Source organism: Aulonocara stuartgranti (genome assembly GCF_965226115.1).
Source record: "Aulonocara stuartgranti genome assembly, chromosome: 3".
NCBI lineage: Eukaryota > Metazoa > Chordata > Actinopteri > Cichliformes > Cichlidae > Aulonocara > Aulonocara stuartgranti.
The window spans coordinates 6930121-6947725 of record NC_138941.1 but is presented as its reverse complement, the minus strand read 5'-3'; the positions used below and the strand labels follow the sequence as shown (position 1 = coordinate 6947725).

Here is a 17605-nt window from a genome sequence, read left to right as displayed (position 1 = left end):
GAGGACATCAGCAGCTGCTGCTCCATCACAAACACCACAGAAGAAGAACAACACTGGATCAGATGATCTGGACGTGTTTGACAGGGACAGTGTTCATGTTCATGGACATCAGGACAAAAACAGACGATGGAAACCTGCCAGATTTGAGCTAAACTGCTCGTTTCCATGTGTAGTCCCTGGGAGGTCACATGACCAACAAAGACACACAAGCTGTGTCCCAAAACGTCGGCTGCATCCTCCGGAGGCCGCATTTGAAGGCCGATGACGTCACAGCCAGGCGACGAAGGCTGTCCCGATTCCTCGACTCCTTCAAATGCGTCCTTCATTCCCCCGAGTTTGAAGGATGGGTCGGGTGTGTCCTTCGTTGCCCACCATATCCCAGAATTCATAGCGCAGCCCAGCCAAATTTCAGCTGCCAACAATGGCGGCCCCTACTAAGTTTTAAAATTTAACGAGGGAGCACTACTTACTTACAATGAATTCCTTACACTATATAATTTTCCCGTCAGTGTTGGGGAATTCTCAATGGTGCTTGGTGCCATACCCTCAGGGACTTTAATGTTATATAAAAACACTGACAGCTCAATATCTGCCTCAGTCACTCTCCCTGATCCAGCTGAGTCAGCAGTGGGAAAAATCTGCTTTTCACAGGAACTTGGTAACAGCAATAAGAGAATACGTAGTTTATTCCAAGAAGATATCATGTCTCTCCCATATATAGAATATCTTACTGGAACCGACATGTTCCAGATATCACCTGGAAGACAGTCTGGATGATCCCATAAATATCTAATTGTGAACAAGGTGAAGGAAATCTCATATAAAATTCTTCATAAATGTTACCCAGCCAGTCACTATATGGTAACATTTAAAAGAGACATAAATACTAATTGAACTTTCTGTGGGGATCATCCAGAAACTGTGGCACATCTCTTTTGGTTCCTCTACACAGAGATTCTGGAAGAATTTAGCAGTTTTGTTATTGTCCATATTTTAAGGGAGTTTTCTTTACGATGGGAAAATGTTTTATTCTGTTTCTTTAAGTTCCCCAGGAAGAATGATAAATGTTTTTTTATAAAATATTTGTTAATACTTTTAGCTATTTTATATCCATAAATGTAAGTTTATTAATAAAACACCATATTTCTGCCTTTTTATAAGGATATGAATTGTACATACAATCAATTTCAGACTCAACCAACAAAAAGCCTCTCAGAACAATATTTATATGTTGATTTTTTTCGCCTACTCATATCATCATTTTTTACTCCTGGTTCTGTATGTTCATGTTCTGTTCTTTTGTAAACTTCATCTGTTTGTATGTTGTATACTCATTGTGTTTCAATAAAGTTCGATTTTAAAAAAGGTACGTTCTAAACGAAGCTTCAGACGTCACTGATCACGTGACTCTGGCCAAACGAATCAAGCCTCGACACGGTGCTTCTGACGCAGCGCGTTGATCTTTCTGACACACGCACCGGAGCGTCAGCTTCAAGCGGACCATCACTACGTCTCACATCTAAAGGTGTCAAGGTAACTTTGAACTGAGTTCAGTCAATCTGGAGTTTTTCCAAGTTTTCTGTTGCTCTCTGTGAGAGAAGAGCGTTAAAGGCGGGGCTCTCCAGAGTCCAGCAAAACAGGAAACCACAGCTGGGTGTGTGTAAGTGTGCAAACCAATAGAATGCATCGTGGTGGGGGGGGCATCACGGGCAAGAAAAAAATAAAATAATCGGTCGTACCCATGCTTCCCCGACGTCATGCCAGCGCATATTGGGAAATTCGTAGGCACCGATCGGTTTTCTATCAGCCATTTGCTGGGAGTAAGGGCGCCCTCCGTTTGCGAGGTGCGCCTGCTGCTGGCGGCACAGGGAGGAGAGGGCGGGGCGGCGGGGAGTCTCTGGCTGGCTGCAGCGGCATCTAATAACCAACTCGCAAAACAAAATAAAAACAACAAACAGATATTATGATACAGACTTATAATCTGCACCCATGTTTTTTCTAAATTCTATAAAGTGAGCGCGAGAGCCCTCGGTGCGCCTGCGCGCTGCTGAAGTCAAAGTAAACTTTATTGTCATCTCCGCTACAGACAGTCCAGCATATAGAGAGACGAGACGACGAGGCTGCAGTTACAGCGGTGCAAGTAAACAAACAATAAATATAAGAAGAGTAAGAAAATAAATCTACACTTTAGGACTCGGGGTAAAGGATCAATAACAATTTAAATTTATAATTTACAGTTTGATGATTTAAAGTCTCACACAACCCGTCAAAAGGGGCGGGGCCGGCTGCTTCCAAGTAGAGCACATTTCATTTATAATGATGTAAATCCAAGCCCATCATGGATTCACGATCTGAATCCTGGGTTGTGTGAAATCCCAGAAATGAACCTTAGACAAAGTGAATCTGTGAACTAAGGTGTAGGTCTGTTAGGTTAATTGTGCTGATCCTCGGGTTGGGGGATTTGTGTTTGTACTGGAGCGCAAAATTCAAACCAATGGAAGATGGACAACAAAAGTTCAAAGCCATCAGGTGCTCAGGTTAGAAAAAAGAGAAAAGATGCAGGTAAGCAGACGTGTGATTGGATAATGGCAGGTCATCCTGAACCAATCAGACTAAACTCCAAACAATACATTATGTTACAGATTTTAATATTAATTAGTCATTGTTACTTGTTGATTTGTCCTTTTCTCATTGTGTGACGAATTATGACGACTGTTTGGTAGCTGTTATTGTCTCTCTCTCTCTCTTCATGTGTGTTTCTCTGGTGAAACAATAGTTTTGTGTTAATGTTAGGGCTGCACGATTTTGCATAAAATGAGAATCACGATTTTTTGGCTTAGAATTGAGATCATGATTCTGTCATAACAATAAATAAACATAAAACAACAAATGTCTCACGTTTTGTTGTTGCAGCAAAATGTTGTCCTGCTTGAAATTCCGTCTCCACCGTTGCTCGACGCTGCGTGTACAGAGCAGGTAGTGCAACAATAGAAAAATAGTTGCGGGACGGCACTGTGTAGCGTTTGTCTAGGGTGTTGATCGTTTTCCTAAATCCCTCGTTTTGCACAGTGTTGATGGAGCCATATCTTTGGTCAGGTGATAAGTGATAGCCTCCGTGATGTCTTTGTGCCTGCGGGAGTTCGACGTGTATAGGGAAGCGCTGTATAAGGTTCCCGTTATTGATGTTTGGGTGGTTGACCGGGACGGATTTTCTCCTGTCACTTTCTCGTCATCCCTGACGTGCTCTCCGTTGTTGTTTCCCTGCTAATTTTAGCATCACACGGCACAGCTTCTGTATCACGTGGTATAAGGCTCCGCCCTTGTCATTTGTTGAGCAGGAAGAGTGAGCGCTTGTTTTCATGCAGAGTACGTCCCGGATCAAAATGCGGTACATTTGATCCCTGTTGTCTTTGCTTGATGATTGGTTTGAGTCTTGACAATCCACATTGCTGGCGTTGCATCTTTCAATGGCAGGTATCAGTGCTCAAACCTTTTGTGTTTGTTTCCAACAAGTTTCCCACCTCGGGAAACAAAAATGTGTTCTTTTACTTGTCAGATGAACATATGAGACACTTTGACTCTTCAGTGCAGTGTGGAGCCTAACAAAGATCTGTTTTGTGTCCCAGCTGATCAGCAGGAGGAGGAGAGTCTGACGGAGCAGCAGAGGAACATTTTCAGCTACTTGGACTCAGCTCAGCCACTACAGAGGAAACAATGAGCTCAACACAGAAGGTGACAGACAGAGCAGGACCATGTGACCAAAGATATTTATCACCATATACATTTGAACATTTGCCATAACGATGTAGCTGACGATAGAATTGACACCAGACAAAATACTTTACAGCTGCACAACTTTATTAAAAACCCATCAATGTATTTTCACTGAAACAAGCAGCTGTTGTTTATGTGCATTAAAGTTATATAAAAATGTAACAGTGCAAATGCAAATTCCTCGCTGACAGTTTAACCAAAAGGCGTTTCCAGTGGAAACTGGCCGACACATCCTGAGCATAACCATGTATAATATCCACTAAACTTCAGAAGAGGTTATACAGTCGTGGCCAAAAGGTTTGAGAATTGCATAAATATTGGAACCTGGAGAAGTTGCTGCTTAAGTTTTTATAATAGCATTTTGCCTGCACTCCAGAATGTTATGAGGAGTGATCAGATGAACTGCATCGTCCTTCTTTGCCATGAAAACGAACTTAATCCCCAAAAAGCCTTACCACTGCATTTCATTGCTGTCATCAAAGGACCTGCTGAGACCATTTCAGTGATCGTCTTCTTAACTCAGGTGAGAATGTTGGCGAGCACGAGGCTGGAGATCATCATGGCTGTATCCCGATTCAGGTTCTGCAGCTTTAAAGTCCTCAAGGGCCGCGTACTCAAAGACCGCTAAGGCCGAAGTGCGAGGCTCGTAGGCTCGTGAAATGGGACGTCTAGCCTCCGTCGCGCTGCCCAGGTTGCCTAGCAACCATGATACTAACAGCTGGAAACGTTTCATACAGCTTTGTTTGACAGAAATGAAGGAGAACATATTTAGTTCATTTGTTTCTACATGAGCTCTGTGTGATTTGATGAGTATCTGAGGCTGAGACCACAGGACTGTGAAACATGATTGTTGGGCTTCATTTCTGTGCTGCTGGCTCTTCCTCCTCCTCTTCCTCACACACTGCTGAGTTTGTCCTGGTGGATCATCAGGGCTGCAATGCCTCACAGATGATGTGCAGCAGTGGCTCCCTCAGTCTGTCCTCACTCTGGACACTTGCAGTCAAAAAGGAAATCAAATGTGTGATAAGCTGCAGGATTCAAACACAAGTGTAACTTATAAACACATGTTCATACTTTTATTCCACAATCAGAGAGAAAGAAACAGAGAGAGAGTGCAGGACAGACAGACAGGTGACAGTCTCAGGTGTACACACTGCTACACAACAGCACCAGAGAAGCAGGATTTAGTGTTTGTGTTATTACGAGTGTAAACAAGAAGAGTTCCAGATGGTGCAGTGGACACATGTGTGACTGCTGTGATTAAAGCATCTTTCTTTCAGCTTAACGAGTGAACCGTCAGCTCGTTCAAACACACGTTAAAGTGCGTTTGGCTCGACACCACCGAACAGAGGCAGCAATATAACACAGCTAACATTAACAGTGCAGTGGATCCTGCTTGTGCCGTGATGTTCAGGACTGCAAACCGAGCAGCATCACTGACTTTCAGCTTGTTGTGTTTGTGGATATATGACTGACTTTAATTATCCACAAAATCATCACATTCTCTGTCAGATTAAGGTCGACTATTGAACGGCGTATATTTTAAAGGCTTTAAAACCAAGTTAACGCTGAAAGTACAAACATCACTAATGTCACATAACTCTGCCGACAAGGCATAGCTATGGCTATGAAATGCTCTTTGTGTATCACTTCTTCATTATGAAAGATGTCATTAATGCACTAGTAATGTCTCATCTGGAGTATTGTTCAATCATTTGGTCAGCAGCTAATGAGACAGATCTTAACAGACTTCAGTTAGTCCAGAATAAGGCGTCCAGATTAGTGTGAAGATGTTCATACTATACTAATATTGATAAAATGCATAATAACCTTTCTTGGCTTCCTGTACAGGCTAAAATATTCTATGGCTTACTTGTAGTTCTAAAGAAAGCAATTCTGTTAAACACACCACATTTATTCTGCTCAGCTGCAGTATCCAGATGAAATACATCATCATATTACACAGTTTTCAACAAGCTGCAATTTAGTAAATGCTCGAGTTAAAAGTAACGTTTTGTAAAACTGTTACATTTAGAGCAACTTTTAAGTGGAATAAGTTGCCTTAAAAAATTAGAGAATTATTCAAAACTTCAATGAACACTTAAAAGCCGATTTACAGAGCTTTTAGTTGTTGTAAATATTGTAAGACATGATTTGTTTTTGAAATTTGTGTAATGTGCCTCAATGTTATTGATATTTATCATCAACATTATGAACTTTATTTATAAAGCACTTTAAAACAACCACAGCTGACAGAAAGTGCTGTACATTGGAACTGTAAAATAAAATTACATGAGATATAAATAAAACACAAATAAAAGAAGAGTGAAATCATTAATTAAATAACTACTTCAATTAAAAGAGAAACTAAGTCTCACTGAGGTTAAAAGCCAAGGAATAAAAGTGGGTTTTAAGACGTGATTTAAAAGTGGACAGTGAAGGGGCCTCTCTAACGTGCATGGGCAAATCATTCCATAACTTTGGAGCCACAATAGAGAAGGCCCCGCCCCCTCTGAGCTTCCTCCTGGATCTCGGTACCTCCAGGAGCAGCTGGTCAGCTGACCTGAGAGACCGACAGGGTGTGTGGGGATGAAGAAGCTCAGAGAGGTAAGGCGGGGCAAGACTGTGAAGGCATTTAAAAACAAACATAAGAATTTTAAAATGAACTCTAAAAGACACAGGCAGCCAGTGCAGAGAGGCCAGCACGGGGGTTATATGCTCTCTTTTTTGAGTTCCTGTTAGGAGTCGTGCAGCCGCATTTTGAACCAGCTGCAGACGTGAGAGCAACGACTGACTGACCCCCACATAAAGTGAGTTACAGTCGTCCAGGCGGGAAGAAATAAAAGCATGGATCACTGTTTCAAGGTGCTGCCTCGAAAGAAAAGATTTTACTCTTGCCAGTCGCCTTAAATGATAAAAACTGGACTTCACCACTGCTCTGATTTGGTTGTCCAATTTAAAATCACTGTCCAACTTAAAACCAAGGTCAGTAACCACAGATTTAAAATAGACTTCCAGGGATCCTAAAACAACAGGGGAGGACTCACAGGGACCACTGGGTCCAAACACCAACAGCTGTTTTCTTTTCATTAAAATTTAAAAAGTTTAGAGCCAACCAAGCTTTAATGTCATCTAGACAAGTCAAGAGAGGTTTTATGGAGATGCCATCCATGTGTTTTAGTGTCAAATAAAGTTGGCAGTCATCGGCATAACAATGAAATGAGATCCCATGCCTTCTAAGGATAGAACCCAGTGGCCCTAAAATTGAGCCCTGTGGGACGCCGCATGACAGAGGAGCAGAAGACGATTCGTAACCGAGAAGGCTGACAGAGAAATATTATTATTATTATTATTGATTGCTTATATTTGAACAATTGTGAAACCTCACTGTGGATGTAAGAGTGAAATTATGTGGATATCTTGAATCCACTTTATTGTGTAATATTTTATGTGAGTACTTGACGGAAGACGAGCAACATCTGTTGTGGAAGCTAACGGGGTTCCTTTAGAATAAACAAACATAGGATTTATTATCACTGAATAATTATGTATAAATCTATACAAATTATAGAAATATGTAATAGGAAACAACAAAATAATCTAAATTATAAAATAGTGTGTGTGTGTGTGTGTGTGTGTGTGTGTGTGTGTGTGGGTGTGTGTGTGTGTGCATGATTTTAGTGTTTGAACAGTCATTATCTTTAACAGCAGGTTGGATGTAATGTGTTAGAACTACCAGCAGGTGGGGATAAGAGACCTTTAAGGTGTTTGGTGCCACGCTCCACCTTCAGGTTTAAAACTAGTGTTAATGGAGTTTGAAGGTTGAGTTTGTTCCACGACTGCATTTCACTCACTGCCTCTGTTTGTATCTCTGTCACTGCAGGACCAACATGGAGCCAGAAGTCAGCGCTCTCAGGAGGCCGACAAACCTCACAGAAGAAAGGGAGAGAAAAAACACACCTGTGACGAGTGTGGGAAGGCTTTTACTGAGAAGGCTAAACTCAAACAGCATCAGGTCATCCACACTGGAGAGAGACCGTTCAGCTGTGACTTGTGTGGAAAGTCTTTTTCCTTCAAGGGTTCCCTAAAAACACACCAACTCATCCACAGTGGAGTTAAAGCGTACAGCTGTGATCAGTGTGGCAGAGCTTTTACTCACAGTAGCCACTTACAGAAGCATCTAGTTACCCACTCTGGAATTAAGCCATACAGCTGTGACGAGTGTGGGATGGAGTTTACTCTGAAGGCTTCACTAAAACAGCATCAGGTCATCCACACTGGAGAGAGACCGTTCAGCTGTGACTTGTGTGGAAAGTCTTTTTCCTGGAAGCGTTCCCTAAAACAACACCAACTCATCCACAGTGGAGTTAAAGCATACAGCTGTGATCAGTGTGGCAGAGCTTTTACTCAGAGTAGCCACTTACAGAGTCATCTAGTTACCCACTCTGGAATTAAGGCATACAGCTGTGATCAGTGTGGCAGAGCTTTTACTCAGAGTAGCCACTTACAGAGTCATCTAGTTACCCACTCTGGAATTAAGCCATACAGCTGTGACGAGTGTGGGAAGGGTTTTACTGTGAGGGCTAAACTAAAACAGCATCAGGTCATCCACACTGGAGAGAGACCGTTCAGCTGTGACTTGTGTGGAAAGTCTTTTTCCTGGAAGCGTTACCTAAAACAACACCAACTCATCCACAGTGGAGTTAAAGCGTACAGCTGTGATCAGTGTGGCAGAGCTTTTACTCAGAGTAGCAGCTTACAGAGTCATCTAGTTACCCACTCTGGAATTAAGCCATACACCTGTGACGAGTGTGGGAAGGGTTTTACTCTGAAGGCTTCACTAAAACAGCATCAGGTCATCCACACTGGAGAGAGACCGTTCAGCTGTGAACAGTGTGGAAAGTCTTTTTCCTTGAAGCGTTCCCTAAAAAAACACCAACTCATCCACAGTGGAGTTAAAGCGTACAGCTGTGATCAGTGTGGCAGAGCTTTTACTCGCAGTAGCAGCTTACAGAGTCATCTAGTTACCCACTCTGGAATTAAGGCGTACAGCTGTGACATCTGTGGAAAAACTTTCAGCCAGAGAAGGAGCCGAAATAAACACCTACGCATTCACACCAGACATGATGTGTACTGCTGTGAACAGTGTGGCAAATACTTTACAACAGACGCACACTTACAACAACACATGTTTACCCACACTGAGGAGAGACCTTATCAATGTGACCTGTGTGAGAAGACTTTTAAATCTCCACGTTACCTGAGACAACACCAACAGATCCACACCAGAAAGAGACTCTACAAGTGCAGCTACTGTGAGAGAAGCTTCTCACATTCACGTAGTCGTAACATTCATGAACGTGAACACATGGAAGGAAACTACAGCTGTGACCAGTGTGACAAGAGCTTCAGGAATCTCAGATCATACTCTGCACACAAACGATCCCACGTTACTAATAAACTGTTTCACTGTTACCAATGTGCCCAAACATTCACCTCATTGTCTGCTCTGTGCAAACATCAGCGCGATCACTCAGGGCTGAAATCACTCCCATCACTGGATCACAGTGAATCTGAAGACACAGAAAGATCCTCTGGTTTCTGTGTCGGACTCAAAAAGCTTGAGATCAGGCTCCACAGAGTTCAGATAGAATCATTTAACCTTTTTTGAACTGAACTGGTTGCTGGGCTGAACTTCTACATAATACAGATCTACATGGGATCTTCTTTTCTGTTGTTTTACTGAGTCAGTTTTGTCCTTTTTTCTCTGTCCTGGTTTTGCTCGTCTGTAAATGATTGAAACTCAGTCAAATAGTTCATTGTTCTCCAGCAAAACGTTTTGGAAACTCATGTTTAACCTTTAAAACTCTGACATGTTTTAGCACACAAGGCTTCATCGGGGAGTTCACTCATGATTGGACCATGAGAACAAAGGTTTTTAGTTCTTTCAAAGAGAGTCTTGGAGATGTTTGATGTTTCTGTTTTTCTGAAACCACCTGAAAGAAAAACTATTTTTCTTGCTTTATGTAGTGTGGAAGTTTTTAATGTTTCTTCATCTGTGATGTTCTTGAATGTGTTCACGTGAAGATGGTACAAATAAACTGTCCTTTCAGCTTTAGCTCCTAATTTATTCATTATTTATGGATGTAGCACAGCAGCCGTCTCTTGATTAACACATGGAGGGCTCGGGATCTGATGGTGTCGTCTCCCTAATTTGCCCACTCAGTAAATCTCACTCATGGCCAAGAAATTGAAATAAACCTTGTTTCCCTGCTGGATAGTGATCCACTGTAACTCTGCTCCTCCTTCCTGTTTAGGATTTCTGTGGCTGAAGTAAAATTCCCTCCATCCATCACTTATCCCAGCTAACCCAAAGTGAAATAAAGTTTTGCTGGTCTTAAAAAAGCATTACAATAATGGGCATTACCAATGCAAACTGAATGATACAGAAGATGAAAGAAGAGACTTTGATCAGTTAATAAAGCTCATGATCTGGATTCATTGTGGCTGCTACACAGATACTTCTGGGTCACTTCTCTCAGTTAGGAACCTTCCTCACCAAACTGACTGTTGGACCACACCCCTGGTTTCATGAGAAATTGTTTCAGCCATGATTTCTCTTCCTGTATTTCATAGTAAAGACTGAAGTGACAAATGGAAGCATGTTTAAAAACACAATGTGAGAGAGACGTTGAGGTCCTTAGAAGTTACCCTGGGTTTTTCTGTCACCCTGCTAGATGTTACACACCTTGTTATTGGACTGATTTCTACTGCTGGACTACTCCTGCGGAGAGTAACAATACTCTTACTAATTAGCTCCCTTTCACACCTTTGGGGATATTTATTTTTGTGTTTGCAGCGCTGTGAGCCAGAACAGCGAGAGAAAAATCTGCAACAGCGACGAGCCGAATGCTTACGTGAATCGCAGCAGCTGCTCATGTGCTACGCTGAATTAGAGGATATCTTTGCTCTGGATTTCTATTTCTACTTTTTCATTTCTATATGATTCTTCTTGCATCTAAACAAAGATGATTCAATTTGCTAAATGTTGATGGCTCTTCGTGCTCAGGTGTAAATGAGATGTAATATTTGCTCTTGGTTTGGTTCTCCTGTACAGAACCTTGCAGTACAACAGAAACCTAAAAACATTATTTGTAGTTGTTATTCTTAGTTGTTCTGCTGCCTAAATACCACAGGGTCTGATTATGAAGTTATTGAGCTGCACATACGTTACGACCTGCTTAAGTTCGAGGTCACAGCGTCTGTAGAGCAGCTGGAACATAATGAAGTCTACAAGGTTAAAGTTTTCTCTTCAGTTATTGTTCTTTCTGCTGCTTGGTTTGATGGATCTGAGAGCTTTTGTTTTTATTATTGTTATTATAATTATCATTAATATTTTACTCTCTAGAAGCTTTAAAATAGTGTTTGTGTTTGAAAAAATTGATTTAAGAATTGAACAGAAACATCTGTCCTTCTGAAAATCGCCCAAAGGCACGGAGACAAAGTCAAAGGATGCAACCTGTAACTTTCTCTTCCTTCATGTCAGGACCATCATCCATGATTTATATAAAATGCATATAGCAACAGTAGCACTTTAGTTTGGACTTTATGATTTCTGTAACTGGAAAATATTATTTTGTTCAAAGACAGAAGTGACCGCATAGTTGCAACATCAAAGGGAAATATTAATTAATTAGCATCAAGTATATTTGTTGCTTAAGCGTTTGCACTATAACTTAAGTAGGATTATAACTTTTAAGGAAGGAAAGATTTCAGATATTTAGTTCACTGTTTCAGTTATTTTATATGAAATTAAAACATTTACGTTGGTCAAATATGATGCTCTAAATCAAATAAAAGTTTGAAAATAAATGATGTATTTTTAAATGCTGCAACAAATGTTCACAAAAAGTAACTATAATTAAAACCAGTTAAACAAAATCAAATGTTTGAATCATGCTTAACCAAATGCCAGGCTGGAGAGCTGAACCTAAAGTATACGTAGAAAGATTTCAACATCTGAGCAGTTTTTAATGTTTTTATCACATATAAATGTCACAGCAGTGGGTCCTGGCCCAATGCTTTGTGTTTTTGCTTTTCTTTGACTCTTGTTTTTCTTGGTTTTTGTTCTTCTTATTTATCAGGCTCTCAGTAATCTTAGTTCTCCCTCCCTCAGTGTTCATTTCAGCCTGTGTTTAGTTTCTGTTCCCGTGTCCCACGTTTCATCGTTTCATGTCGAGTCAGCCCTGTCTCTCTGTTTCCTGTGTCTCCCCAGTCAGCCCCGCCTCCCTCGGGCACTCATGTGTGATACAGAGTAATAAACCTGACTACATTTGCTACACTCTCTTTATTACCTGTTACTTTAAAACTCATACACTAATTATGTCTGCCCATCTCTCTAATGTGAAGGTCAAAGGTCAACATCCCAGTGACATAAGAATAATCCCAAAGGGGCAAAGGCAGCGGTTAATTTAGCACATTTAGCATTAAGGGTACAGCAAGGATATACTTTTACTTATTGTGGCAGGGGTGTGGTCTCTGGCCTGCTGCAGTGGAGGCTGGTGGCGGGACGTTGGACGGCACAGGTGAGGGTGATGGAGCTCATGACTCTCCCCTTTATAGTGACGGAGGAGACTGGCGTGGGGGAAGCGTGTAGTGGAGGAAGCCGAGGAGAGAGCTGGTTTCTGGCTACAAAGATGGCGTCAAACCAGAAAAGATTGCTCGTGGTCAAATAATGTGTCAATCACCTGTGAATCAAACTGTGTGTGGCTCAGTTCATGTCACAGTGTTGTTTAGTATATCTTCACTTGTCTCACTCTCCTTCTGTTCTGTCCATCAGGACGATCCTCAGCGCTTACACAGATCCTCCATCGATGTTTTGGATCCAATCAGTGATCAGTTCTACGAGGAGGCCTGGATGTTCACCAGCGCTCGCTACACCTCCATCTACCAGAAGGTGAGTGTACTCCTTTGTACTCAGATTAACATTTTATTTCTTAAAATACATTTTCATATATGAGCTTTCTATTATTTCATGGCCATTTAATCAATATTAAAATTACAAGCATATCAACAAAGGTGAAGCTGGTTTTTTCCACTTGCTGTCACACAGTCATGGAGGAATACAATAAATACATAATCAGTCATAGATCCTGAACAATGATGTTAAAAGAAAGTCTGTGGCTCTAAAAACTAAACAGTATAAAGACATGCTCCAAGCTGCTGTTTCTCTCCTCCTCCTCTAGGTTTTCCACTGTCGGCCATCCAGCGATGCTGGAGGGCTACCTGGCCAATGCTGGCCTACACAAAGAGGTCCCGGCTCGGAGGAGCTGAAGAAGATCCTTGCCTTCCTCGTCAGTTTCCTCTTCAGTTCCTATCCCAACAAAACCTTCTTGCACCTATTAGCTCCAAAGAGGCTATGGTGCCCGTGGAGGTCTGGACCTGAGGCCTGTGCTCATCACGTGGATAGAAAACACTCTGACACCATTTTGGAGGTCTGATGGGACTCTGACCAAAACACAGATGAAATAAAACTTGTGGCTGGAGCTTTTAAAATTACTTTTTCACCTCATAGATTAATGCTCATGATTGCATGGTAGCAAGACAGTATCTCCCCAAGGTGAAACTCTCAGGAGACATTTACTCTTAAACTGTAATCTGGTTGAGACTACTTGAGGAGATCTTAGTAGCGAGTATGTGGATTTAGTCTCTTCACCAACAGCAGACAGACCCATGCCAAGAAAGCAGACATGTTCTCAAAGAAAGCCGAGAGCAGAGATTGGAAAAAGCTAAAAAGAAAAAGCTGCAGCTTCAGACGACTATCTGCCTGTAAGGCTGAAAAAGTCCAGTTACGCTCTATTTTGGAAAAGCTCCCAGTTTTGGTAACCTGGACTTTTATTTCCCCTCTTCTGCTACAGATGTTGACTGTGACCTCAGAGGCCAACTGGACCACACAGCTGCAGCAGGAGTGAGGGAGAGGAGTCTTCATCCAGCTTCAAAGAAAACATCCAGGTAAAGTGACGTGGATCAGCGGATAAAGCCGTCTCCACTTTCAAAGGAGATCCTCTGAGAGAGAGACTCTCTGAGCCATTTTAGCCTCAAATTATAGGACTTTATAGTACAGCAACACTTTTAAAGGACAAAAATAAGATAAACTGTGACTGTAATACAAACAAAGTATTGCATGTGTTTTTAAAAGTGTTCCTCCGATGGGCAGGATATCACTATTAGACTGTCCCACCAGCCAACTTCAACAAGAGACCACAGCAGCATTCAGTGATCAGCACAGATGTTCCTCTAACACTCAGCATCTGATCCCTGTTGGTCTGTGTGCTTCTGCTTTTGCTCAGTTAGAAACCCTGCAGCAACCCGACCCAAAACTGTGTCTTCTTGTTGGCCTCAACGTTGAAGTGTCAAACGTCCAACATCTGGAAAGGAAACCACGCCAGTGTACTGTGATGTTTCACCAACATGTGGCAGACGCTGGTCCTGCCTTTCATGCTGACATCAGCAGAGAGCCCCGCCTACCTCAAAGCCTCCCCTGTCATGTATTGATCAGGATGATTATGAAGATGAGCGAGTGCAAATAAGACTGTAAAAGTCCACGAGCAGAATGTTTGGATGCTTTCTAATGATTCATGAATATCATGAGAGTGTTTGTGTGTTTTGTCTTTTCTTTGCTGACGTTTGTTACTAACAAAGACAATTTACGCTCTGTGTGTGTTTTCATCCTTACCAGCCGCACTCTAACTGCAATGAAGGAAACAAACTGTAGAAATGGTCGACTCAGTGACTTCATAAAATATTGAAGTGGTTCAGGTAGAGCCAGTTTTTAAATGACCGTGAACACTGAGCGTATTGTATCTGTACAGCATGTTTTTCTATTAGACAGATTTGTAACAGAGGCCTTGCTCTCAGTAAGTTTGAAATCCTTTTCTGATTTATTTTGTAATCTCTGATCTTTGTGTATCCTGCTCAGTTTGCATGCTGCCTGTAGGAGTTTCTGTCTTTGTATTTGAAGAGAATTCATTGAATATACTCAGCTGCTTCCCTTTGGTGCCTCACACATCACTGAAGTTTTTCAGTGTCCAGTTATTTGTTTTTAATAGCTGTTTGAATTCTCTGTATGTTTGACCCTGTAGACTGTTTAATGGACTGCTCGTCTTCCTGTTTGTAACCACTGCCTGTTTAGGACTAAAGATTTGGATTTTTGACTTTAACACAGCCTCTGCGTGTCGTCCCTTTGTGTCCTCGTCCTCTGTGAATGTGTCACAGATGTTTCCATGATAATAACACAGCTTTCCCACAGTGGCTTGCAGCAGCATTTATTCACAGCACATTTGAGAAAGGTTCAGATTAACTCGATGAGTTTATATTCAGAATGATTCTAACAGTGGGCCACTGTGAATTGTGATCTTTCATCAGGTCAATGTTTAAGTTCAGTATTTCAAAGCAGGAGCTATGAACAGTCATCATGTTGGCATTAGAATTATTATTATTAATCATTATTAATAATGTCGTTACTCATGTATAACTTTGATTAGTATACATGAATTTTATCAATAGTCAAAATAATGAATAATTCATGTATAACTTTGATTGTGTTTTGTATATTAATTATATTTAAATAGAGATGTTGACCCTGTCTCTACAGTAGCATCAGTGTAACATACATTATTGGTCCAAGCTGTCATAAATGGGGAGCCTGATCCTTTATTATGAAAACATGACGAGTATTTTTCTTGTCAGTTGGGAAGAAGTTGGTCTTTTTTTCCTTCTTTTTGCTCAGTTTGTCTTTTCTTTGATAATTGAAACTCTGATCAAACCTACTCATGTTCACAGCATGTAAAAGCAGCTGACAGTCCGTGGCATTGTTGTTTGTAGAGGTGCAGTGTAGTGGGAGCATAAATCAAAAGAAAACAGTAACATTTATGTAATAAAACATCTGAATGAAAATGAACAGGCCCTTTATGAACTTCAAAGGGATCTGAAAACAACACTTTTTAAAAGAGTATCTTGGGGTGTAGGTGGTCAAAATAGAAAACTGAGCTGAGACTCTAAGTTCAATCCATCCATTGGTTTTTACTTAGGAGGAAGAAATGTCAGGCTGGTGCAGGCTGGTTAGGTGCATGTGGTTATCTTTACCTAAATGAGTTCACTTTGTGGCTGCCAGGTTGGGCAGAAGTACCTGTCCCCTGTTAGGCTTAGCAAGGTTCTCCAGGAGTTTCTCCATGGGTAGAGCTTCTAGCTCCTCCAGCACATCTGTGGCCGTGCAGGCTGCTACTTTCTTGGTTGCTCTTTTTACCCCACTGGTGGATGAGCTGCAATGGTCTCCATTTGTCCCATATGTCTTTACTTCTTCTTCTTCTTTTGCATATTAAACACATTATTCTGTTTCTATGTATTTGCTATGATTTGCTATTTGTTAAGTAACATTGCTTCACTCACTATGCCGGGTTTGTGTGTGGAAGCATTCAGTTGCTGGCAAATCAAACATTCTGCAAATGAAGCTGAATACTCAGTTACATGTTTCTTTACATTTTATTATGTTACAGATTAAGTCATTTGTTCTTACTTTGTTTGTCTTTTCAGTCTTCATGAGGGTCAGGTGTGGGGAAACGCCCGCCCGGCATTTCCTCATTTTAAAGTCCTGCTGATGTCACACATGACATCAGCAGGTCAAACCAAGTGGAGGGGTTTGTTTGTCCATAGAGATGCTTCCTTTTGTTTGTTTTAAGGTTTAAATGGATTTGTTGAATGTGTTTCTTTTCATCAATACTGCCATTTAGTTGTGTAAATGTGCATGTTAGAAGTGTGAAGAGGTTTTGTGTTTAGAAATGTATAGAAACCAATCATTTACTGACAGCATGTCTGATGGAAATAAGTGCAGATTATGTATGAAGTCTAACTGCACACAGTAACTGTGTTACAATAAGGACTTAACAGCGCCCTCTGCTGGAGTGTTTCAGTACTGCGTTAACTAGAATACACCACCTCCTCCTCACACCACCTGCTACAGCTCTACTCTTCTATGACTACAGTCATCCACAGCACTGATGTGAGGTCACATGGTTCATATGTAAGGAGCACAGCTGACCTCAGGTCAGTTTAATGACTGTGAGCAGCAGCTGTGTTATTGTCACTGTGACAGGGAGACACTCTCAGACACAGCGCTCATGTCAGCTTGTTCTCATGCAGGAGGATCAGGAGCTCCATGTTTGTCTTTCTGTTTGAATCATGATGTGTTTGTGCCATCAGAGTCTGTCATGAGTACTCAGGGTTTCACAGCAGCTCTTCTGGATGCTGACGAGGACTCCAACCTCATGTTTCACCTCTCTGAGCTTCTGATGTCTGTGAACACTCGTGTTTCTTCTCTGGGCTCATCTGGACAAAAACACCTTTCTGTGTTTGGCTGCAGCCTCATTCTGACTGACAGGAAGTGTGTTATCCATGAGCTGCACTTCTGTCAGGAAGTTTCCTGCTGTGTTTCCTGTCTGTGGACAAACACGAGTGTTCCAGCTGAGGACTTGGTTCCTTCCACCTGTCCATACAGGACATCACGCTGTCTGCAGCTCTGTAAATGCAGCTCCAGGTCCTTCCACGTGCTGCTCTGTATTTGTGCAGTTTGTAGTGTGTCCTGGGAAACGTAGCACACATGGTGTTCTTCTGCTGTTTCCTCCTTTCACTGAGTGTGAAACACTGACGCTGTGCTGTTGTTCACAGAGGGGAGCTGATTCTAGCTGCAGCTGGACTCTGTCATCTAACTGAATGTGTTGGTGCTGATCACGGGGCTCTGAGGGGGGAGCAGCAGGAGGACTCTGGATGCTGACGT

At 41.7% G+C, this 17605-nt stretch overlaps 2 protein-coding genes and 1 long non-coding RNA gene across 3 annotated transcripts in view; all 3 read left to right on the top strand.

Annotated features, from left to right (window-relative positions):
• Positions 1-17605, top strand: part of LOC309702355 (uncharacterized protein) — a 249516-nt gene that overhangs the window by 140428 nt on the left and 91483 nt on the right. The gene's annotated exons all lie outside the window — the stretch shown is intronic.
• Positions 1458-11406, top strand: LOC309702262 (uncharacterized protein). The gene is made up of 3 exons (XM_082526835.1): positions 1458-1533; positions 3627-3732; positions 7658-11406. The coding sequence occupies exons 2-3, from the start codon at positions 3715-3717 to the stop codon at positions 9443-9445; spliced, it is 1806 nt and encodes a 601-aa protein (XP_082382961.1). The 5' UTR covers positions 1458-1533; positions 3627-3714; the 3' UTR covers positions 9446-11406.
• On the top strand, positions 12033-14993 carry LOC309702442. The gene is made up of 4 exons (XR_014275483.1): positions 12033-12730; positions 13020-13602; positions 13692-13785; positions 14124-14993. It is a non-coding gene; the product is annotated as an uncharacterized lncRNA (long non-coding RNA).